General features: G+C 42.9%; 1 protein-coding gene across 1 annotated transcript in view; it reads right to left on the reverse strand.

The window, feature by feature from the left end:
- Positions 1–7,205: 7,205 nt before the first annotated feature.
- EXT1 (exostosin glycosyltransferase 1) overlaps positions 7,206–26,079 on the reverse strand; it is a 273,654-nt gene continuing 254,780 nt past the window's right edge. Inside the window, exons 6-11 of the mRNA XM_079796029.1 lie at positions 24,270–24,388; positions 23,090–23,185; positions 18,104–18,193; positions 12,679–12,839; positions 11,141–11,312; positions 7,206–8,178 (exon numbers count right to left, since the gene is read on the reverse strand). Coding sequence (XP_079652155.1) covers positions 7,993–8,178; positions 11,141–11,312; positions 12,679–12,839; positions 18,104–18,193; positions 23,090–23,185; positions 24,270–24,388 — 824 coding nt within the window. The 3' untranslated portion in view covers positions 7,206–7,992. The remainder of the gene's footprint in view (positions 8,179–11,140; positions 11,313–12,678; positions 12,840–18,103; positions 18,194–23,089; positions 23,186–24,269; positions 24,389–26,079) is intronic.

A 26,079-nucleotide genomic window follows, 5' to 3' on the forward strand; every position in this document is an offset into this window, starting at 1 on the left:
TAAGATGTCACTTCTTCAATGAAGTCTCCCCAAGACATGCTAAATGCCTATTTTCCAACACATCTGGCTTTGCTATACTGTTAGTATAATCTTTACTGCGCTATATTATGCACAAAATGCTAGAGGAAAGATGGTGTGTCCTTCTTAAAACTGCCAACAGGTAATCAGGAATAGGGTCTCAATGACCAGACAGAAACCATAACTCCCCTGGAGTCAGGATAGGGGTTGGGGTCAGCATCATACAAATGATAGGAAAGAGGGAGAGAGGGGTGGGTTCCCCTAAGGAAAAACAGGCTGCTGTTGGTAGAGAAGAGGGACAGTGATACTCAAAAAGCCTTTATTAAAACTTAACTTGATATGGATATTGCCAGAAGGAAGGAGAAAATATTTGAGAGGGAAGCTCATTGTTGCTCTTTACTTCAACCTAAAGACAAGATATAAGGGACATGTTACCTAGAAAAAGGTTGCAGGTTTGGCTCCTGGTTAGGGCATATACCTAGGTTACAGGTTCAATCCCCAGTCAGGGCATGTACAGAAGGCAACCAATTGATGTTCTCTCTCACATAACTGCTCCTCTTTCTCTCTCTCCCTTCCCTTCTCTCTTTTAAAAAAAATCAATAAGCATATCCTCAGGTGAGAGTTTAAAAAAATACAAACAAATAAAAAGCAAATTATAAAAGAACATGTATATATATATGCATCTCTGGGGAGTGGTTAAAATAGCCTCCAGGTCTCCCTCCTCATAGCTTAATCTTTTTTTTTCCTACTCTAAGATGGGATGATCTGATCCTCTTTGATTAAAGACACATTTTAGATTTGTTTTACAAGTAGATTTCGCCAAGAAAACTAGGTTATTTGCAATTCAGTTTGGAACAGAAATTCAAACTTGGCAAATAATGTATTTATTGGCAAGAACATGTTTTCTTTCTTAATATAATTGAAGCCACCAGAAGAGAAACAATAATTGGCACCCAAACCTCATTTTAGTCCTGAACCACCTAAACTCTATTCCATTAAATGGCAATGAAAAACAGACCATTCCTCAAAAAAGTGCAGCTGGAAAATAAAAACTCAACTTTACATAATCTCTGCGGATGGATTGCCCCATTTCTGAATGTGAGGATGATTTATTTCCTGGTGATAGGCATTGAAACATGATGTAATTGAAAGCAAGAGGTGCCCATGACACTAGAAAGACCACAGTTTAATTTGGGTCATGATTAGCATCCTAAGCATTAAACTTAGTATGTTTCCTCTTTAGCATGTTATGGGAAAGCTTCTTAAAATAAACCACTTTGGCAAAAGGCTAACTACCAATAATAAGTAAGAGTTACATACTTCTTATTACATACCAAGAACTATTTTAAGAACTTTGTATTTATTAACCCATTTAATCCTTAGGAGAATCCTATGAGATATAGATTAGTTCTATTTTGAGGAAACTGAGGCACGGGGAGGGCAGGTGATTTTTATCAGGCCACAGAAGTATCAAGAGGCAGAAGTAGGATTCAGACCCCCGGGTGGCTATGTCCTGAAGACAAGACTTTAACCAGCACACTGGGACAACTCATCTGAATGGGGCCAAAAGTAAAACAAAACAAAATAAAACAAAACAAACAAACATCCCTTGAATCCACTGTAGTACCTGAGTTCCCCCCACTGTATCGTCTAAAGCATGTGCATCCAATAGTAGGCAACACAGCCTAATTCCAAACCCCCTATATTTTGAATTTCTGCAAATCAGAGAAGCTACACAACATTAAGGGAGGCCAATGTTGAATGACCCAGGGGTCCACAAATAACTTGCCGTTTCCTCTGGTCATATGTAGACATGGTGGAAATGCCCAGACTATAAAGCAACCCCACCTTTTATTTATAAAGCCAGAGTCCCGCGGTATTCTTGCATGCTATTGTGTTCACCCAAACATCTGTGAGGTAGAGTTGGACCGGATTTAAAAGCTGCTTCTTCAAGGAGACTTCTCATTTGTCCTTAGCATGGGGGGTGATCCTAACATCAGTCACATTGTGTAGATTTTACAAGTTAACACTGTCCTGGCATCGTCCTGGTTGCAACCTGGGACTTTGCAAATTCCTTTCTAAGCCTCCCCTGACGACTTGTCAGATTTACCTTGCCCGGCCTCACCCTGACTTCTCCCTCTCTTGCCTGGGAAGAGGGAGAAGGATCTTTCTCATCTCCAGTCCCTCGGAGGCACCTAGCACGGTGCTCAGTAGGCGGTAGTTGTTCAGAAAATATTTGCCAAGAAATATTTTTAAGTCACCATTTTACAGATGGACAAACTGAAATACAGAACAGAAAACAGATCAACATCCCTACATGTAATCTGGCATTTCCTCCCCTGAAAATGCGTGACATTTGTGTCTTTTCTCTACTAACGTCCAAAGAAAAGGGTAGAAGAGATGAGGAGCCCATGCTTCTGGCGAGGAAGGAGGAAAGTGGAGAATGAGAAGGACCGTCCCTCCTGCCACAGAACAGCACTATCGTGGTCCTGAGCCATGAGCTGCATCCACATCTAGAACCGCTATGCGTTCTTTGAGAAAAGCCAGTCTAATAAATGCATCGCCAGCCAGTCATCCGTGAGCTCTAGGCAGTAGTTGAAACCAAAGGGGGTAATGGCCACAGCTGTCAGGCTCCAGATGCTCGGGGCCCAGCCCTGCCGCGTTGTCCCAGGGTCCGCGTGGCGGAACGCTGTGAACTGGGCACAGCACCCCGCTCCCCTGGCCTGCTGCCAACAGCACCGGCGGCAGCTGGCCTGGAGGCTGGCTGTGCTGGCGGCACCGTGCCCCGGGAGGCTGCAGGGCTGACCTCCAGCCAGCACACGTGGTCCAGCCTCAGCTGCCTGTCTACCCCAGAACCTCCACGCGAGCTCCGTGGAGACCACTGAATCCTCCTGAAAACGGACACCTGCCTGTGGTCAACAGAAAACCACGCAGCTGGAAAGTCATGTCGTTTATTAATAATTTCTTTTTCTTCTCCCATAGATTGGAAGGAAAACGTCTTTGGTGACACTCTAAGACCATGTATCTGGGATGGCAAAACCCAGACAGAAAGTTACACGGGTCTGTGGAGTAAATCAACATCAGTGGCCTTGCATTTTCTCACAGGCTCGCTCTCACACTTCCGGGATAACTGGACCGCATCATTCATAGTCTCTAACAAATGAGGGAAACACTTCAGAAAAGACCTGCGCTGCCACTACAAAAACATCGTCAACATATTAGAAAACTGTTCCAAAGGTACATCGTATATAAAATAAAGTATCCTTTTTATTTTTTTGCCACTTAAAATAGTTCCAGTTTTCGCTTTCTTCTACCTCGCAACATTGTCCTATACATATTTTTCCCTCAAAATAAATATATAAGGTTCATTTCATGGTAACCAGGTCATTTGCATGGCCCTGATTTTAGTAATAATTACAACCAAAAGGAAAGGGGTGTATTCCTGAAGGAGAAGAACAGAGAACTACTGCAGAAATGAATTGGCCTTTGAGGCCTAAAAGGCAAATCATTACAAACATCGAGAGACTGGAAGGCTGGCTTGCCTTGCTTTCAAACAAGGGTGAGACCATGCTCATCTGCGGGTGCAGCTGTCTCTGTGGTCCCCCCTTTATCTCTGGTTCCAGAGGATAATAACACAGCCTTCCTCTCCTATTTAGTTGGGCTGTGGAAGTCCCAAACTTGGGTAACTCCCCAGACTCCTGATAAGGGACATATTGAAACCTTAGATTAGTGACAATTACAGACAATCCCTGCTAAGTAAAAAACATAGCAATAAAATCCTTTGATTTTTGGAAAGGACAAAAAGGGGAGATGGTTTCCGGGAGTTATCTTATTATTGAGATTATGTTGCAAAAAAAAAAAATACTGAATTAATGGGAGGGACTATGTTTTTAGGATTCTCGATCCCATTTGTTTAGACTTGGAGTCAAGAAATAAGCTAATCTCTTCCATGCTGGTGCTCCAAGACTAAGGGGTCAAGTCTAGCACAGTAGGTTATGAATACGTACTCACCGAGAACTCAAGTCAAAACAACTTTTGCTCCCACCAAGCATGCCCGAGAATATGAGGCCAGCAGTGACAAGAACTTTCTGGTTAAGCCTGGCCAAGAAGGACAAAACCATCTGAAAGGTCCTTGTCCATAGTTGCTGCAGAGGGAAGCTGGTAAATGAATTCAGTAACCCAGGTCCTGATGTAACACTATGGTTTGAATGTATTAACTATTTGAAGGCAGGGATGTTTTTATATGAGAGTTCGTAGCAATAACTGGTTCTTTAAAAAAAGACCTGAGGGAATAGTAGACACTTTCAGGTCTGAGAAGTTTGCCTCGGCTTTTGAATCCATAATTCAGTTTGTTCAGCAAGAATCCTATTCAGAGTCTCACCTGGTGAGGTTCCCTGCCTGCTTCCCATGCCTGCCCTTTAAACAGGTTTGATTAAAAATTCATTAGTTCTTAAATCAAGAGCTGCTTTTTTATTTTATTTTTAAATATGTTTTCTAATTTATTTCAGAGAGGAAGGGTGAGGGAGAGAGAGATAGAAACATCAATGATGCGAATCATTGATCGGCTGCCTCCTGCACACCCCCTACTGGGGATCGAGCCTGAAACCTAGGCATGTGCCCTGACCAGGAATTAAACCTTGACCTCCTGGTTCATAGGTTGACACTCAACCACTGAGCCACACTGGCCAAGCAAGAGCTGCTTTTGAAAAAAATAAAAACAGTATAAAGGTCTCTCCACATTCATCCATCTTACCCCTGATTAAATGCAAGGTTAGTAACCTTTATGAAAGGCCAGGTATTCCAGAACCTACTGCACATGAAAAACAAAAATCCCTCCTAAAGGGAAATCTGAAGGAAGCAACTAAGATTGATCCTTCTTTGAGCACCTTTTGTAACAAGAAGAAATTCAAGTGCAATGCACTTAAGATTCCAGGTACAAGAGACTTCGTTTTCTCCTGAAGCATCCAATTGGAAAGTGTGCTGATTTCACCTATGTTATCGTTTGTCATGTGACTGCAAATGATGACTTCATGAATTTTTCTGCAGTCTCAATGTTGGGTCATTTTATTGTTTTCAACAAAGGTGATATATCTATACAGTATATTAAATATAATGCAAGCTTGATTCAGTACCTATAAGACTTTTCATATATATAAATATATAAGCCAGCTTACAAAAATATTTAAGATCATGTGTCCTAATGTGGAACTGGAAAAAGTTGTTGTGTGGAAATCCTATGTGGTCCCGTCCTCACTGGAGTTTCTGCATGTAACTCATTACGTGGTTGGCACTGCACTCTCTGCTCTTGGCTTCTTAGCAATCCGTGTGGGCCCACTTAGGGACCTCTGGCTGTCATCGGAGTTGGCTGAGAGATAACTCCTGACATCCTACAGAGATGCTGTGATTTGTCAACTTGCTGCACGGAAATATAGTTCTTTCCTTAGTGATTAAAATTATGTCTTATTGTTGCGTCTCACTGATTGGCTAAGCATTGTTCAATTCCCAGCTGTATGTGCCAAGTAGGAAAAGAACATACTAGCTAGTATCTCAAATAGATTTTCTCAGACAATGACGTAAAATACTGCCATGGAGATGTGTCAGACCCTGTTCTCATTTATAATTATCTTTTCCCCCCCACACATAACATATATTGTGTGTGGAGAATATGCCCGTGAGCTCTGTGACAGGTAAATCTGGCAAAGCAGTTCTCTGAATCCAGTCATGTGACTGGCTAGTATAATTAGGGTTCTTGCTTTGTAAGCCAAGATGACAACATGAGTTTCAAGTTGGCTTGGGGTGTCTTTGAACAAAACACTGCATTCATTTCTGCAAAGGAGAAAGATACACGAATAATTTGCCAGTCTCAAGAAGTTATTTTCAATGCAAATTTGCAAAGGCCAGCTGAATAAGGATTAATTGCTACCCCTTCACATCACTGAGAGCTGCAGCTTGAATGGCATGAAAACTATTAGACTGGGCATGTTGCTAGAAAGAAAGAAGGGGCAAGACTATGGACCTAAGAACTATTGTTCAACACTTAAGAGATAATCACATACACTTAGAAGGAAAGGTCACGTGATTGAGAGTGGCTAAGGCTGGGTCAGATTGAATGAGAGTGATTTGGGGAGCTGTTCCGAGTCATGAGGCTACAGAGGAAGCCCCCTTCATTGAACTTCATTACCTGCACACCACTCACAACAGCATCTGGAGTGTGGGCTCTGGTCTTCACTCTGTTGCCAGGGAGCATGTTGAGTCATCTCTGGACCTCTGCAAATACCATTTCCCTCGTTTACAGCACCTTCCTTCCCTGCACTCTCACTGCAAGGTCCTCTTTCCCGTCCAGCTGTCTACAAAGCAAGGTTGGGTTACAGTCTCCTGGATTTATGGTTTCCACTGGCCTAAGCCAGGCACTTGAAGTTATTTCAACAGAATTCTGTGATGGAATTTTCTTCTAAACAACATTGGAAGTAAATTTATGAGATTGAGGAGCATTTGGTGGGGGGTGGGGGGTGGCATGGAACTAAAGTGCTTGTTTATTCAGCATAAGAGATGGTAGGAACAATAATGTCTTTCTCTTCTCTAATCTCTCTTGCTTCTTCTAAGTAGAAGAAGGCATTCAGTATTAGAAGATTCCTCTCCATCATTTACAATGGAGTTAAGCGATATACATATATATTTTTAGCTGATTATTTACAGTTTTACAATAATCAAAAGCTCAAAGCAGCGTTTGTAGAGATAGAAACTTTCTTTTTAACCAGAAGCACAACTGAACGACTCCAGATTTAAAAATTAAAATGAAATAGAAGTGTTTACATTTGTTTCTGATTATTTTGGGTGCCAGATTCTTGCTCAAAACAAGAATGTTTTGACCAAAAATGGTCTCCAGGTCCCCATGGTGAGGTTACTTCTCAACAATCCTCATGTTCAGTGGTGAGAATTGATACCCTCTTCCTTCTTTCTCAATAGAGAAACTCTGAAACTTGAGGTTTCACAAACATGAAAGAGCCTGTCTTGTAAATAACCTGTTCCTCTCCATATACTCATTCTCAATATACTTCCTTTCCCTTTAAACCAGAGCGTTTCCTATCTGTAAGCAGACCCAGGTCCACGGGTGAATGCATAATCTAGCCCCCACCTCTGAAAAGAATTGGGTTACTGTTGTGGGTCAACACTCCCATCCCACTAGCATGCTTGCTGGTGATTGTTTGAATGGTTCCTTGAGCAAACTGAACATCTGTTCATTATACTAGTGTTTTCTTGGTCCTAACTCCCCTACCCCCCAATGAAGAAGATGATCATACTTACAGGTCTCAAAGTTTTCAGTTAGAACTGTCTACCTGAAGTCATAATACTTTCTCTCATGCAGCGACATTTTAGAGAATAAAGTTCAAGTGGATCTGCAAATTCAAAGTGGAAAACAATTTGCACTGGCAGAGCTGAATAATGAACTTGTCTTAACTTATGCTCAATTATTTCTTGACACTGGACAGAGGGACTTACTTTGTGGCCCATGAAGTCTGAGCTTTTGCAACTGCGGGAAACCCCGCATGACCAATGGCAACGATGTTGTGGGGGGAGGAGCAGCAGCTTTGAAATAGTCACAACCAACACAATTTTGATTAAAGAAAGAACTCTGGTTTTTAATAGTTTTGATCATTAAAAAAGTTTAAACCTGCATAGCAATCATTTCAAAAATAATTATTTAATGTTCCATAATTAAACTGTACACAACCTAGTCTTGGGACATAGAAGCCAGTGAGGTGAGTTTGGAGCAGTCCGATGCAGTCCCAGGAGCCAGGAGTCGAGTTCTCATTGGCCTTTTTTTAATTTTTATTTTGTGTCATTCTGTTCATGTAAGTTTATTTGGCTACTTGGCACAATCTGGCCCCGTGGCTGAGCGGATCTGCACTGGGAAGAGAGAGCAGCTTGACCCCAGTCCCTTCTCGCTTCCCCTCCCCCACTTGGCTGGGTTCCTCAAAGTCGCTCAATGTCTCGGTATTTCTTCCTCAGAATAGAGACCTGGTCTTTAAAGAGGACGGGGTCGAGCCTCATCTGAGAGTGGATCAGCGGCATGTAGCCAAACCAGCTGGCAAACGTATTCATGCAGCTCTGTCGCTGGGCAAAGTGGTCGGGGTCAGCCCAGCGGGAAGCCCGGGAAGTCTGGGGAAAAGAGAGAAACAAGGAAGAAGATTGTGAGTGAAGGGAAAGGTGAGATGGAGGCAATGCAGAAAACCAAGTCAGGCCTGGACCTCAAACCTCCCCATCCTTGTGCCTGATGAAAATTCAGACACTGATCCCTCATCAGAAGAAGGTTTTCCTAAGATATGCTACTTCCCTCAATGCTAAATACATCCATGCAAACAATGGCCCACATGGAATGACTAATTCTCTGCTCAGTAAATGACTTACCAGTTGAACCTCCACTACTATGGTCACTAAATATAAACTTCTCTTTGCACTTGGGATGAAATATTATGACTAACAATGTATTTGTGGTTTCAAAGATAGTTTTCAAAAACTTTGTTTACTTGCTTGAGGATGGATACCATCTCTTTAGCTCTCTGTGTTGCTCCTAAGGTTGGTTAGATATTTTTAGACCATGAATGACTGACACCGACTTAAAAGAAAACCTTAAATCACCTGAGGGCTGAAATTTAAATAGATGGACTAAGCATAATGTCTCTAAAACCAGGTTTTTATGAAACAAGGAAAAGGTGGGCTGCCCAATTATGGGAACAGAACACAAACTCATTTATGTCATTAGGCAACTGTTTAATGATGTATATGTGTGTGTGTTTGTGATCCTTGTGCTCGAATCCTCATGCATTGTTAGAAAATACTCTCATAGGAAGGTACATCTGACTGTGAAAATCACTCAGAGTCACTTTAAAACAAGTGTCAACATGCTTGAAGGTAAATACAAATGTCAAGTTACCTCTGAACAGCAGAAAAACAAAAAAATATGATTTGTTAAGTGTTTTCATGAAGTTCATATGAGCTTCACAACAACCTGGTCAAGTTATCTACCTCGTAATCACATCCCCACTGTACAGGCGAGGAAGTAGGCTCAGGGAAGTTAAAATTATTTGTTCAAGGCTAGAAAGGGACAGAACTCAGACCATTCTTGACCACTTATACTAGGAGAACGCTGCTTGGTAAATCAAATTAACCTCAGCAGTTGAGTTCACAACAGAGGAGACAGTCCCAAAGACATGGCACCGTTCCTAAGTTGGTATGAGCTTCTGGATTGGTCCACTCGTTCCCAAAGGGCAAGACACTCAAGGGCAAGTGCCCATATATGCAAACAGAAATACTGTCAAGAGCGTAAGCTCATTCTTATTCTCTCTTAAAAATAATTTTTAAAAAGTCCGTTGGATCACTCAGGTAACTTTTTTGTCTCTAGATTTTATTTTGAGTCAACCAACATAGTAGAGAGGGTATCTTTGTAGTGTAATAAAAGTACAATCTTCAAGTATGATATTCATTGAACTCACCAGTCACACATTCAATAAACAAATGTGTTTGATGGGAAGAATGGAGCAAATAGAGTACATGTTTAACTAGACACATCTAGTGACACCTAAGGCTAAATTTAGATTTGTCCTCAAAAGATGTGCAAACTTATTAGAAATATTGGTTTGGTAGAATTAGGTAAATATATGAGAAGGGCATTAAACCAACCCCTAAGAAATCATGTGTCATTAGAATTCCACCCTTAATCAGCATATAACCTCAGGGAATTTCATAGAACTCTCTGAGCAAACAATATTAAAGGAATGTGTATCCTTAAATGAGATAATATATATGAAAATACCTGAGCACACAGAAAACACTCAATACATCTTGCTTGAACTTGAATAGCCTTTCAGCCTTAAAGATTAAAAATTCTTGCAAATCCTCTTGCATCCTCTTTTAGTAGTGAGAGGGAAACAGAATTTTCCACTAGACTTTTTGCTTACTTAGGACAGCAGCTGTGTCATAACCAGGACCTAGCAGAGTGCCTGACATAAACCATACATGTTCAGTAACTATTGAATGACTGCATTTTATAAACTTAAAATCCCATCAATTTGCTGCTCTTACTAAATTTAGTGAATGAAAAACCATCAATTGTTAGGCCTGGCTAAATTTTTCTTTACAAAAGCTAGATTTGTAAATGATTTTCAATAACGGTTAGAACAAGGTAAATGGAACACCCGAAACAATGGAACTGATATAACCATGTTAAAATATGTCTTTTACAGCTGACTCAATTCCTGTTGGATGATAATCTATGATTTAATTCGAGTAGATCTAAAGGTCTTACTTAAGGTTTATGACTTCTTACTTATAGTACTGAGCTCTGTGCAGGATGAATAAGGGGTAGTTCAGCCAGTATATACAGATCATCTTGACAGGGGACCCTGCCCAGGGGGGTTGGAGGGGTAAGGGCTGGGGGGGGGGGGGGGGGCAGCGAGGGTACAAGCAGCGGAAATAACAGAGCCTGAGATTCAACTTCCAGTTCTTTTACACACTGGGCAACTTGTATCAATATACTTACATCATCCGGGTCCTAGTTTCCTTACTTATAAAAAGAGAAAATTGGATTATATTTCCTAGCGAGTATCTTCAGTACTAAATTTTTATGACTCAATGCAATATTTTACGTTTATAAAATCTTTCATATATGTTTTCTCAACCCTGTGAGGCAGATTTCCCCATTTCCATGTTAAAGATGAGCCAACTGAGTTTCAGAAGGCAAATGACTTGCCTACAGCTTATAAATGCTGGTTCTAGAACTGTAAGGCCTGGCCTGCCATCATGATGCTCACCCAACTCAACAACCACCACCAGAAGGTTGTGTTGAGAGTATTATTAGCTATTCATTAAATAAAGCACTGATGACAAATTTACATAAAAAGTCTCTATAGGTCACATGCATAATCTTGACATAAAGATACCCTTGACTTATGCTTTCCAAATTATCCATGTGCCAGCCATTTACTCTCTCAGATACTTTAGATGTGGGTTTTTATTTTGTTTTTTTGATGTCCCCTCATTAGGCTTCGTAGAAGAATAATGAGTCCTCATTACCTCCAGGTTAACCAGCAGCAAGCAAAGCAAGGAAGGAGAGTCCTCTTACCTGTCCCATCATTGTCTCCTTATACTGCTTCTTCTGGGTCACTTTGATTGGAGGCAATTTTGTCACAGCAGACACCAGGAAATTCATGAGAATGTCCTCACAGTTGGCCAGCTGGTCCACCATGTTCTTCAGGCTGGCTGGCAGATAATGGGTGTACAGGTAGTGATAATATCTGTATAAACCAAAGACATTTCCCGAGGGGCCATCATTATTTATGGTGGTCTTCTTTGACAGAAAACATATACCCATTCTTTGGATCCCTACACATATCATGGATGATGATGATGATAACTATGACTTATGGTACTTACTATACAAGGTGGGGCAAAAGTAAGTTTATAATTGTTTGTATGGAAAATAATACAACATTTAATAAATAATACAAGAATAAACTCTGTTCTGTGTACTCACAGCTATAAATCTACTTTTGCCCCACCCTGTATACCCAATAACATTCTAAAGTGCTTTACAACAAATGCCACATCTAATCCTTATAAAAAATCTATGATGTAAGTACTATTATTATTCCTATATACAGATAAAGAAACAAAGTAAATAGATACATGAAAGATATAGCTTGCCTAGCCTAACTTCCTAACTTTAATATCAGGCTGGTTGATAAGAAACCGAACACTTAGATGGCAAGAAAACTTACACATAATCTATATATTATTACAAGCTGCTTTACAATTTTTATTGGTTTAATCAGAACTGTATTTAAGATTATCCTATAACTCCAAATCCAACAATATATTGTTCTATTTTTGTGGCCTATAAACTAGATATTTCAACAGTTAGAGCAAAACCCCAACTAATCTGGTGGTCAATTATTGTGTAGAACCCATATTAATCTGAATTATTTTCATACTACTATTTTTTGGAGGGGCATATAGCATATATTTATTTATTTTTAATCATTTGAATGAATCAGATTCATTAAGTGGCAGTACAAGAAGAAAGGGAACAATGAACTTCCGAGAGGTATAATCTTGAGATGGAGGTTCTGCCAACCTAAATGTTTATATGTTGTGCATTTCAACTCTATCCCTGATATGGCAGAAGCCTCTATTCTTTACTAAAAAGGTTAGGTAAAGATTGGTGTGCTTACCTCACTAAGGCCGAAGAGTGGGGATTTCATTCACCATTGAGTCAGGAACACTAACTAATTTGGCAATCTGACCCCAAATCCACCCCTTCTCTTTGAGTGCCTCTGCTCTACTTTGCCTTTTTGCTATGTAACTTCTCACCTTAACATATTATAGAACGATTATGTATATGGTGTCTCCCCTTGTTAGACTATAAGACAGACATGGAGATGTTACTCTACCCTAATTACTGGAAATGCAGTAAGCCAAGAGATTTTATTGGTTTCAAAGACACATGTTGGTCACATCAACAAAACTTAAAAGGGGGATGCAACCCAATTTCCGTTAATGTTGTTAACAAGACTTGACTCAAGTTCCTACTTATACAGCAGTCAGAAACGAACACAAGGAGTATATAAAAATCTCAACACGTGAGCCGTGTAAATCCCTCACTTGTGATAAATAGCAGCTCCAGTCAACACCATGGAGTAGTCATTCGTCCACTTGGATGTGTACCCCCACCGCTCCTTAGAGTTATCCCAGAAGTGGCTGCGCGCTGGGTACCCCACAATCCTCTCAGGGAAGCTCTGCCAAACGGTGAAGGCAAAATCCACCTGCAGGCAGAACACAGGCCAAACAAGCAATCAACAGTGTTAACAATGTCAACAAAACATTCCCTTCCCCTGCTCATTTGTAACTCGAAGCCGGCCACTGTTGCAAAACACTGGTTCCATGTACTCATCAGCAAATTAAACTGACTGCTTGACATTTTGCCCCACAATTATGCACATTTTAATGTTTTCGGTTATAGGAACTTCAGATTAGTGCAGAAATGAGAGAAGAAGAAGAAACCCCACCTTTGCTGATCCGGCCTTTAGAAACCCAGTCTGTTCAAGCTAGAAAACAAGTCATAAAAGCAGCTGCTCCCTCCCTCCCACCTGAAGGCGCACGTGACCCCTGATTCACGTGAGCCATAAATGTGTCTGTTTTTTACACGAGAGATTTCCTGTGTACATCCCGAGTATGAATATCCAGCATACATCATAAAGAGCACACAGCAAAGCCAAAGGGACTGAAAGAAGAGCATTCTCTTGAGAATGACAGAAAAGATGTTTCACACAACACCCAAGGTCTAAGGGGAACACAGAGCACACTTCATCAAGAAGCAGACACTCAGGCCTCTCGGGTTCTAGCCAGGGACAGCTAGAAAAAGCAATCACAGTGAAACAGCACTAAGAATAAGTGAGGACAAGGCCAGGGGAAGCCACAGGATTAATTTAAAGGAAATGCAGGTACATGACTTTCCAGTGCTTAGAATAACCCAAAGCAGGGATTTCTGAATACGCTATAAACTAACATTTATAATTAGCAAATAGTCTGTTTTCATATGTGTAAGCTCACATCTGACTCCCTATGATCATTCCATGGATGATAAATAATATAGAAAGTGAAAATAAAAATAGTAATAGCGAACTACCATACAATGCTCCTAACTGTGTAATGCTTACAGTGGTTATAGGTACTTCCATGTTTAACTCACGTAAGCCTAATTCTGTGAAAAGATAATGTTCTATTCTCAATATTACACAGAGGGAAGCTAAGGTATATGCGGACTGAAATAATCTGCCCGAGCTGTAAGGGGCAGAGCCAGGTTTCAGATTTAGTGTGTACTGTTTTCATAGCCTCTCTTTTAGCTCTGTTGCTGCGGCGCTGAAAGCAATTTCTCTCTTATACAGGCTACACATTCCCCCGACAACTGCTCTATGTCTTCTTGATAAGCAATGAAAATGAAGATTTCATTTACTCCACCAATAGGTCAAGTCTCAGCACAGTGACCTCCCAGAGGTTCAAGAGCGGAGCAAAAAACTCTTCACAATATCCGAAAGGTGAAAGCAACCCTAGTTCGGTGAACCACTGAATAAACAAACTAAGCATGCTATACCCACACATTCAGCTAGAAAAAGGAATGGAATACTGATATACATGCTATACAACATGGACAAACCTGGAAACATGATGCTGAGTGACAGGAGCCACACGCAAAAGGCCACATAGTATATGATTCCATTTACATGAACGTGCAGGATATGCTAATACATAGAGACCGAAAACAGATTGGTGGTTCCTAAGGTTAGGGAGTGGGACTGGTTAATGGGTACGGGGTTTCCTTTGTGGGCCATGGAAATGTTTTAGAATAAGACAAGAGGTAATGACTACACGGCCTGTAAGTGTACCACATGACACTAACTACACAATTTAAAATGGTCAGTTCTATGTTATGCGAATTTTACCTCAACTAAAAGAAGAGACAAAGCAAATAAGCCTAGATCAATATTTCCCAAGCTTTCATCATACGCATCCCCAGGCCACACGTTCAATGTGTTACTTAATATTTTTCTTTCAATTGCCTGTTCTTTTTTTGTTGTTTGCTTGTTTTTCCTCACTAGCCTCATCCTAGGTAAAGATGTCAGTGAAATTCTAGCCACATCGCTGGCCACATTACTTTCTAACAAACATTAAAGTAAATATATGTGTTACGTTAACTACAGGCTTGCCATGAACCACGTAAAACTAATGTGCACTAACCACTTTTTGGGAAACACTGGCCTGGGTGATTGTAGGGTCCCTTTTAACTCTGAATTTTGGGAGGCTTAATTAGAAGCCATCATTTTTTTTTATTGATTTTTTTTTTAAGAGAGAGAGAGATAGGAAGGGAGAGGGTAAGAAAAAGAAAAAAGAGAAACATCAATGTGAGAGTGGAACATCCAATGGCTGCCTCCTGCACGCCCCTACTAGGAATCTAGCCTGCAACCCAGGCAGGTGCCTTGATGGGGGAATGGAAGGGGCAACTTTTTGGTGCATGGGATGACACTCAACCAACTGAGCCACACCGGCCAGGACAGAAGTCATCATTTTTGTAAGCAGCCATAAATTCAAGTTTTTATGAAATTGAGTGTGGTGTCCTAACTCCAGATAAGAAAGCCTTAACAACATAGCTTCCTACCCCAACATTAAGAATGCTTGGTGGGGCATGGGGCATCTCCGAGTTAAAAGACAGCAGGGAAATGGACAGTATGTGCCAGAAAATGGAAATCAGGCTGGGATCATCTGCATATCCTTACTGGCATTCAAATGCTAATGGTGCTGACTGATGGGACAGTGTATTATTCAGCCTTCTCAAAGGACCGGCCTGGCTGTCAGTACTCGAGGGTTTTCCATTGTTCTTGAAAAGGAAACACACACTGGAAACTACTAGAGAACCCGATGGGGTGTTTTCATCACACGGATTTCTTGCTATCTCAGAGCCGTTTCAAGTCATTTCAAAGGAACTCAAAAGTAAATTCAGATAAAACTATGATTCTGGTGATAGTTCTGCTTTCATGCAGATCATTAACACATCAAAGAAGGCAAAGGTCAGCCCATGGCCTTTTCTCTTAAAAACCAACATCTGTTTTCTTTTGAGAATTTGCAGCAACCCCGATAAATGTAAATAACTATAAACCAACTACATCTAATACCCTTTAAAAACCTCTCCTTAATACCACAGAGAGACATTTAAACAAGCTAAGAATCCTTAGAGAAGAAATAAAACGAACCAATATCTACTCACCTGAAAAAAGAGAAAAGAGAAACCCTGTCATGGACCATTTTAGGCAACACAACCACTCCCCTGGTCACCCGGCTACCGTAAACCAGACCGCCAGCCTCTTAACATTTGCATATCATTTTCAACCCACGTTGCCTTCTAATTACTTCACATACAACACGTGTTCCTCCCCGTGTGCACCCAGAGGCTGGGACCGCTCTTCTTTGAGAAGAAATTCACCAGCACGTGGCTACATCACAGCAGCTGAAAGTTATTTCACCTTGCTGTGGGGAAAACAAATCCTAGAGGGAGACGAATTGCCTTGTGCCCAAGGGAGGAGGAATGGCGATGAATCCATTCTTCAGGAAAAAGGATAAGGGTTTAGGGGTATGCTGTCGTTGTCTTAACCGTACATTCCACCATGGCCATGGGATGCCTCTCCTGTTCGCTCTCTGAGACCCACTCTCTACTCTTCGTGTCACTCTCTGTACCCTGATGCGGGAACCCTGTGGACGGCACAGCCTGGTCTTCCTGCTGGCTGGTGGCTGACGGGGTTAGGTGAGTGGGAGCCATCGGCAGAAAAGTGAAGGTGAGACGGAGAGAGAGGTCAGGGGATTGCTTCCCTGTGCCCTCCCGGCTCTGGCACCGGAGTTCAGGCAGTTGCCATGTCCCTCCATGTCCTGTAGGGCAGCCTCTTCTCCCAGTTCCATCTCTAGGGGACTCTGGAAACACCATCTCCTTCCCCGGCTCCTTCAAGCCCAGGGGTCGGAGCTGTTTCCATTCTTGTTACTCTCCAGGTGCCTCACTATCGCTTGTGGAGCCCTTTTAATTGCACCCACCTACCTCTCTAAATCATCCTAAATCCCTCCATTGGAACCACCTGATTTGAATTGTTTGCTGCCAAGATTCTGATGGCTACAGGCAGGAACTGTGTAATCAAAGCACCTGGCATGCAGACCAGAACAAAGAAATCCCTCAGCAAACTCTTGTTGGATGCATGTACTCCTGGAATGCCAGCTCCCCTCGCAGGAAGCAGCAAGCGGAGTGTCCCGCATCCCGTATTCCATAGCTGTCTGTCCCTTGGAACATTAGGCATGGCTTCTCCTCCTGCCTCTTTCTCCTGCTGACCTTCACACAACACAGTCGGCTGTGAGTTCACACCTTCACCCCCTCAGCACGCACCCCTCCAGTCATTCATTCACCGAGTACCTACAAAGCTTCAACTACATAGAAAGCACTTTACAAAGGTGAGGCCCAGGATATTTTGTCCTGGGGTTATGTAGGCTGACACTGCATATAGCGTTTGTTCTATTCCATGTGATGGAAATTAAAAGTGCCCATGGAATTTCAAGAAAGCGGCACTAACTGGTAGCTTAGGGTAACCCTGAGTCCTGGCCATGTGGGCAACAGGCCACGGGTATCAGCCTGGCGTCCAGGAAAGTACATGCTGGGAGGTGTCCATGTTTAAATGGAAAGAAAAATGATTATGAATAAAAAGGAAAAAAGAAAGGGAGGAGGGAAAGGGATAAGTAGCTATATCTCCACACTTTTTAGCAGCCACCATTCATGATGTATTTCCGATAGACTACAGTTTTATATAACTGCCTTTGGTCCCCTGCATGGTTTAAAGTAAGGTTTCAGAGATCAATACTCATTCGAGGGGTAAAAATTGCTTTTCTACCATATCTGTCTTTCCCCTGCTCTCTCTCCTCCTCACGCATTCTCCGTGCAGTCTTATTTTTGGCCCACAGACCTGACTGTCTGAAATAGCAGGGATCTCCTTCTCGGCCTTAAAGTGAAACCGTTTGCTCTGGTGTGGGTGAGAGAAAATGAGCACTTGAAACCAGGACAGAAAAGCTGCCTTTAGAACCCACAGGAGTGTTCCCTAACGGAGGCAATGCACACCCACACGGGCAATAAGCTAACTGGGGCAGGAGCAGACTGCTTGCTCCGGACAGAGTGGCTGCAAGGTGATGCTACGCGGGTGCCTCCCATCGGTGCTTCTCTGCACCTGCCAGCGGCTGTGCTGTTTAAAAACCAAAAATGAGGGCAGGCCGGAGGGGAGAGGTGAGGTACAGCCATGCAAATGAGGAGCCAATTAGCAGAGAAAACAAAGGGGAAGATGCCTCCTCAGGGTGCCTGGGGGTGCAAGGTGCGCACAGGAACTGGGTTGATTAAAACCAGCTCTGCAGGAACTTGGGAAACATGGTTCCGATCTGGCCAAAGCACGGGAGAAAGAAGCGCTGGCACCTCGGGGTTTGGGGCAACTAGCTCCTCGGGTGTGGCGCTTACCTCCGTGGTGGAGAGCACGGTGTCCTCATCAAGGCTGAGCACTGCGTCGGTGACGATGTTGTCATAGGGCAGGAAACGGCTGCTCATGACCTGGGAGGAAGCAGACAGCAAGCAGAAGAGAAGGAATTAGGAAAAAGAGAAGTACATTTTGAATTCTGTTTTTCAGGACAATTCGCCCATCCTCAACCTTCAGAAAGAACATTTCAGCCCTGCTGGTGTGGCTCAGTGGTGGAGTGTCAACCTACGAACCAGGAGATCACAGTTCGATGGTTCGATTCCTGGTCAGGGTACATACCTGGGTTGCCGCCTCCATCCCCAGTAGGGGGCATGTAGGAGGCAGCCAATCAATGGTTCTCTCTCATCATTGATGTTTCTATCTCGCTCTCCCTCTCCCTCTTAGAAACCAATAAACTATATATATACACACACACACACATACACACACACACACACACACACACACACACACACACATATATATATATATATATATATATATATATATATATATATACACATTCTAGCACTATGTCACCCCTCCACGTTGAAGACTCCCATTTCTCATTAGAGCAGACTCATCGCGTCCACAATTGTGGGCACCTACTGTGTACAGAGCCCTTGCTAGTTAAAGGGTACAGAGGAGAAGATGAGTTCCTGGTCTTGGAGGAGTTCACAGTCTGCAGAGACCAAGACAGAGATGACCAGTCCTCGCCTGGTATGCAGATGTCAGGAGATCAGAAGATGTGGCCAGCAGCCACTTGGAAGAGCAGATGAAGAAGGGACATTGAAGCAGCACCTTGGTGGGCAGGAGTTCACCAGGTATAAACAGAAATGAGGCATCACTGACAGAGCACTAAGTCCTCTGTGCCTTGGCACAGAGGAGAGTCCACACTGTGAGGCCAGGGAAGAGCGATGGATGGAGCGGCGATTCCAATGTGGGGCTCACACGCTGGAGGCCAGGTCACTGTGGGGGTATGTGTGTGCAGACAAACACCTAACAACCCCACACTTTATTTATTTTAGCACAGATTAGAAAAGTAGAAAGACACACACATATTAGTTGCTATAGCAATAAAAGGTAGTAGTTGAAGTAATTAAAAGCAATTTCATTAATATGAAAAGTAAACTGATTTAAAGAAAAATATTAAACGATAGCATATGTAGTCCACTGATTTAAGAAAATCGTTAAGGCAGCATATGAATAAAGTCTGGGCAAGTCCAGGATAAGGCATGAGAAGCTGTGTGTGTGTGTGTGTGTGTGTGTGTGTGTGTGTGTGTATGTTGGCGGGGGGGGGGGGGGGGCTTTGGGACAAGGGGTTCCAGTTGGAAAATTGAGGCTGGAGAGACTACTCTGTGACAGTCACAGCTTAAACCTCTGTGTTGAATGTATCATAGAATAACCGTAAGAATGACTATATTAGCCCTGGTCGGGTGGCTCAGCCAGTTGGAGCGTCGTCCTGTACATCAAAAACGGTTGCAGGTTCGATTCCCCATCAGGGCACATAATTAGGTCGCAGGTTCCATTCCCAGTCAGAGTTCATACAGGAGGCAATCCATCGATTCTCTCTCCCTCTCTCTCTCTCCCTCTCCCTAAAATCAATAAGAATATATCTTCAGGTGAGGGTTAAAATTTTTTTAAAAAGAATGATCACATCATAAGGATCACTGGCAAGCTTGAAACATGACAATGTGACAAGGAGTGTTTGAAGTTCTTCATGTATATTATCTCATTTCACAGTTATAACCCCATTTTATAGATGAGAAAAGTAAGGCACAGAAAGATTCAGAGTCTTGCCCCCACCATGGACCCAGCAGCCTTTCATCCTCGATGATGTGATTCCATAGATAAAGCTCCTCAGTCACTAGGCTCCACCTTCTCAGGTTTGGAAAAAAACCTCAAAAGGGAACTGGGGTTCATACGGCAATCTCATATTCACTGCCTTCCCCTGCAAGTTAGAGCAACAGTTCTGACATCCTCCCTGAACTCACACTTAGAAACCCAACAGAAAAGACACACCTGCCATCAGCTCTCAAGGCACAAAAGACCCAGAATGAAGCAACTGGACACTGGAGACAGGGAGAAAAGGCAGATACCTAACCTGGCTGCCAAGAGAGTATTCTCCACAAATCTGAGGACCCACTCCCCACCCCAAAGATGCCTAAGCGATATTTACACCAAGAACCAGCTCATCCAGGAGCCTGGGACTGGGTTCACATGCCTGGGAAGCTACGGGCAGCCTATGACGTTGAAGGATGGGAAGAGCCCACTGTAGCTCCAGGGATGTACCTGCAGCATGCATGGCTTCAGAGTCTGCTCCTACACATCTGTCACCTGGGTCAAGTTTTGTCCCCCACCCCACCTTTCTCAGGCTTTCAAAATAAAATAAAATAAAATACAAATCAATCAGCAGCCCCCCACACAGTGCTCAGAAACTGCAGCCTGGAGCAGTTCTCCGGATGCTGTTTACACGTCCACTGACGAACGCAGAAGCTATTAGCTGCCAGCTTAGCGATGCCCTGACCTTTCCCTTGTTAGCCTACAGGGGAGCACTGCAGAGACAAGGCTGATCTATCAATTCAAAACAGAACTTCACAGCCAAAGCGGCGGACGCATCCATTTTAAACTTAAGGCTAGGCGTGGAGGTTTAAATGGGGAAGGGGGATGGGCACATGGCCTTTTCCCCATCGTGGGCCAACCACGGGCTTTAAAAGGATCCATTTCCTTTTTCTGCACCTGCTTCATCAACAGAGGTTAAGAGCCCCTAAGCCAGTGGTTCTCAACCTTTCTAATGCCTCAACCCTTTAATACAGTTCCTCATGTTGTGGTGACCCCCAACCATAAAATTATTTTCGTTGCTACTTCATAACTGTAATTTTGCTACTGTTAATGAATCGTAATGTAAATATCCGTGTTTTCCGATGGTCTCAGGCTCTACAGCAGCGGTTCTCAACCTGTGGGTGACTAAGCCAACCACTTCCAAACTCTATTGTAGAAACCAGAGGCTCCCTTCCAAAAATTGAATGGATTAGCATCAAAGGAACCCACATACAAAGTCAATCTGCGGGAAATCGGTGTTCCTCATTAGGTCATTTAAGAAATATTTAGCTACCACATGCCAGCCCACACCCTTCTAGAATTAACAAACATGGCTCGGAAATGACCAAGACTCGGGAAATTTACTGTCTGGTGGGGAGCATACTAGTAAATGTTTGTAAGTATTTATACAAAGCGCAATTGCGCACCTACTACGTGCCTCCACACTTCTAGGTCCATTTACATATATAAGTATCCTATCACTTGATCCTTTTAGCTACCCTGTTAGTTAGGTGTTAAGATTCTTTCCATTTACTAAAGGAAGGTTGAGGCACAGAAAATTAAATAACTCATCTTGGGTCACACAAAAGTAAGTCCGACACTAGAGTCCATGATGACTAGAGCCAATGCGTGCGTCCCAACCTCAGTTTCGTTTAGTAGCGACTGATTTCTTCACAGCGGATAAGATCTGCCTACCAGAAGGTAACCTGCAGAAGCTAGAGAAACAAGAACTCGAGCCTGGCTTCCAGTAATGGAAGAAATTTCTAAGAGAAGGCAGCAAGTGAACAGGGGCTTAGAAAATGGATGGGGAGTTTGAACACAGACATGAGGAATTGAGAGGGGTGGCCAAGATTTACAGCACATGGGAAAGACAAAAATTAGAGGTAGGATGGCACACAGATCAAATTTGGTCAGAGGACAGGGTCCATAGGGGAAAGCAATGAGAGAGAACCAGATTATACATGGCCTCAAATGTTCATTTAAAGCATTAGCACAGTGGTCAGCAAACTCATTAGTCAACAGAGCCAAATATCAACAGTACAACGATTGAAATTTCTTTTGAGAGCCAAATTTTTTAAACTTAAACTTCTTCTAACGCCACTTCTTCAAAATAGACTCGCCCAGGCCGTGGTATTTTGTGGAAGTGCCACACTCAAGGGCCCAAAGAGCCGCATGTGGCTCGTGAACCGCAGTTTGCTGACCACGGCATTAGCAAATAGATTCCCTTAAGGGCCATGAGAAGATTAAGAAGGTCATGGTCACAGACAACAGTATGGTGATTGACAGAAGGAATGGGAAGTGGGGGGAGGTAGATGAAGGTAAAGGAGGGATAAATGGTGATGGAAGGAGACTTGACTTGAGGTGGTAAACACACAATACAATATACAAATTGTATTCTAGAATTGTATAGCTAAAAGTAAATACTTTTATTAACCAATGTCACCTCAATAATTTCAATTAAAAGAAAAAATTGATCATTCAGTTCTAGACAAAATGAATTGGAGAATGGAAGCAGGGGGCGGGGGCGGGCAGCTGGGCAGCACTCAAGAGAGTCTCTGGTGGAGGCACCAAAACAAAATTAAGGTGAAAATGTCCTTTTTAAGATAAATGTGAGGAAGAAGAACAAGAAAGACACAACTAACTCAGAGTCATCAGCTAAGCAAACCCCATGCATCACCACAGGCATCAACAGCCCCATCTTCATCCTCTTCATCTATAGACAGATTACTATTGCCGGGCCCTGGATCCATTTAATCCTAAGAAGTATGTGTTGTTCCTAGATGAGGAAGCGGAGAAAAAAGTATGCACAGGGCCACATAGCTCCTAAGGCAGTGGTCGGCAAACCGCGGCTCCCGAGCCGCGGTTTGCCGCTCTGTTGACTAATGAGTTTGCCGACCACTGGGGTAGGGGCTTAATCACAAGGGACAACAACGGCCTGTAATTATTGGAATCGAGAGTCTAAAAGTCATTGGTAGTGGGGATCCAGGATTCACTAATTCGAAAGCCTATGACTGTGCAAGCTGAGGACGCCCCGAGGCAGGTACAGTTTTAGGAAAAGTAGTCCAGGGCCAGGCGCTGGGGGGAGACATCTAGGGCCAACACTGAGAGCACCTGGGGGAGAAACGCAGATTCCGTGGTGGTTCCACATTCAGGCCCCCGTCCAGTCCTACCTTGCTTTCTCCTTCAATGACGATGACAGGCACGGTAGTGGCAGGCCAGCGGTGTTTGGCTGGTAGGGGTTTGTCACAATTCCATAGAACTATGATCTGAAAGGAACAGGGGTTCATTAGATGGCTCGGTGAGGCTGGGTTTATACAGGCCTCCAACCCAACGTTTCTTCTTTAGAGAGAGAGAGAGAGATCCAAGCAAGGCAGAACAGATCTTAAAGTGAGTCCACACCCTCACAACCTTCAGAGCCTCGTCACTTCATCAACTAAAGAGAGAGGACAGGAAGAATAGCTAAAACTATTACGTCCAGGGGTCTGGAGGAAGTTGAAGAGGAAAGAAGTAATATCAGGGTTGCTGTATCTTAATAAAGTGATTTCCTAAATTCTCATATCTTAGGAGAGATGAGAGCGATAGATAATGACACTGATCAAATTAAATGAAAACGGGACATCTGCTATGAACTTGCACTACACCAGGCAGTGTGGGAGAAAGAAAAGAATTCAAGATAGAACTCATGTTTTTGATTTTCCAGAATGGCTGCTGATTTTATGGGACTTAATTATTTCTCATAAATGTGTTTGGTTCAAAAATGGATATTTCAAAATTATTTTAATTCTTTCCTCGCTTGTAAACCTTCTTCTATAAGCTAATGTACAAATGAGAAAAGCCACTGTTAATAACAGCGGATGGGAGAGATGCTGATTTGCCGAATACTGCTACTACAGATTGAATCTTATGCTCCCAACGTCCCCATTAGCCATGGCTACTGTGACAGAAAAGCTGACGCCTCCTGGCACCAACAAGTCTATTCCTTCTGTGGAAACTTAGTTTTCTGGGTTCTCCCGGTGGCACCTTTGATGTTACTTCATCACCATGACGTTTAAAAACAAAATAATGTGCTTTATATTCTTTTAAAAATGTGTTGTTGTGTGTATTTTTTTTTTTTTTTTATCCCTTACCCCGGTGCAAAGATCTCTTTGCAACCCGCCCGTTACCTGTTGCTCGATTTCACTCGCAAGAACCTCTATGTTGATGGAAAGGGCATAACAAGGCATGACGAATGGAAGGGGAGGAGCAGGACGTGACATTCCGTGAGTCCCAGGGAGCTAAGTGTGCAGCGGCAGGTCAGGACTGGGAGGCTCTAGCCCGCTAGGCAGGAGCAGGCAGGTGGACCCCACTCACCTGGGCACAGTACTGGGATTTGGCTGCGGCCATGAGCAGTTTCAACACTGGCTGGGACTGAGAGACCAGGGGGGTCACTGCATGGATGACTGCGGTGAATTTGGAGGGGGGCTTTAAACCTGAAACGGAAAGGGGAGAGGAGCCCAATGAAGCGCTGAAAACAAGACATGGAAAATTACTCCTCCTTGCTCTGCTGCCTCGCCCTGGAGCTAATGTTCCCTTCTAGCATATTTTTCCTTGGCCTCTTAGGTCCTGACAGAACAAAAACAAGGTGAAAAGCTGCTGCTTCCCTGCTGCCTGAGTCCAGAGACCTCGCTAATTTACAGCTCACTGTCCATTTTCAGGCTCTTCCTCTGACATCTTGCCCTCCCTTGGGGATGCACCTTTGATCTTCCTTCTGCTTTGTAGGCACCCCAAGTCTCATCGCACACACACTCGACCCAAGAAAGGGTCTACTCTAGTCACATCTTAATATGGGTTTAAGTAAATGTGCTCTCTCTCCCGGGGAATTTGCATGTGTCTTATCTGTAATTATGTAGTTAGGGTTTTTTTTTTTGCCTGATCAATACCATTTCAAATATTAACTAGCAAGTGGTAAAGGTTAACAGAACAGCATCCAGAGCCTGGCTAAGGTTTGAATGCCACTTCCTGGTGGTGGGATCTTGGCAAAATTACAGAACCCTCCATGCTTCCACAGCTGTGAAATGGGATTGATAATAACAGCAAACATATGGGGGTGTTCTGAGATTTCCGTTCAATGAGTTACCGCATACAAAGCGCTGAGGACAGGACCTAGCGAATAATCAGTGACCCATCTCTGGTAGCTGCTGTCATCACCACCACCTCCATCATCATTCTTGTGGAATGGAAGCCTCTATACTCCCAAGAATCTCATATGTGTAGCAGTGACGTACTGAGAGGAAAAAGTGCGTGGCCCAGACCTCAGCCAGCTGTGTGCTCTGAACACCTCCGGCTGGAAGGTATCAGAGAGACAAAGCTGCCGCCAAAGAGAAAGAAGTGGGATAGCGTCTCCCCCTAATGAGTTTTTCCATAAGAACCCGCTAAGAAATTGCAGACCACTGAAAATGTGTTTTAAAACTTCACTACTTTAGACCCACTTATTTTGCATTATAGTAGCTTGAATGTCAATAAAAGAGTGTGGAGACGTTCAAGTTAAGCTTTAATATTGATGGGATAAAGGTAAGAATCAGACTTTGTATATTAAAGGATTATACAAATGTTTGTAGAGCAAATGATATCATCCAATTAGTACTTTAATTTCATGTTAGAAAGAAGCTAACTTTCCCACTATCAAGATATACATTCCAGGTTTGCCAAGGAAGAAGAATAAATACGATGGAGGGGTTTGCTTTTTAACAGCGAGGACAAGTCCCCGCTTTTTACTTTTATCACTAACAGTTTAAGGAGCATCATTTACACACTTCTAATGTGCTAACTCCAAATGAAGCTATTAATGCTCTATAACAGTGGTCGGCAAACTGCGGCTCGCGAGCCACGTGCGGCTCGGGAGCTGCGGTTTGCCGCTCTGTTGACTAATGAGTTTGCTGACCACTGCTCTATAAGAAATATGTAGAAATTTTACCAAATACTGCCTTAACCTGAAAATCAGTAAATTCTAAACATATTCCTCAGTGTGGACCACTCACTGGTTTTGATATGGTCTCCATAACATGTTTGGTTTGGACTCAAGGGTTCTTTGTCACTGGTGGATACATCAGGCCACACCTTTGTATAAGTTTCCTCTTATCATCTAATATGCACAACTCAAAAAAGGAAGGTATTAGAGAGC

This window comes from Cnephaeus nilssonii (assembly GCF_951640355.1).
Source record: "Cnephaeus nilssonii genome assembly, chromosome: 18".
NCBI classification, from domain to species: domain Eukaryota; kingdom Metazoa; phylum Chordata; class Mammalia; order Chiroptera; family Vespertilionidae; genus Cnephaeus; species Cnephaeus nilssonii.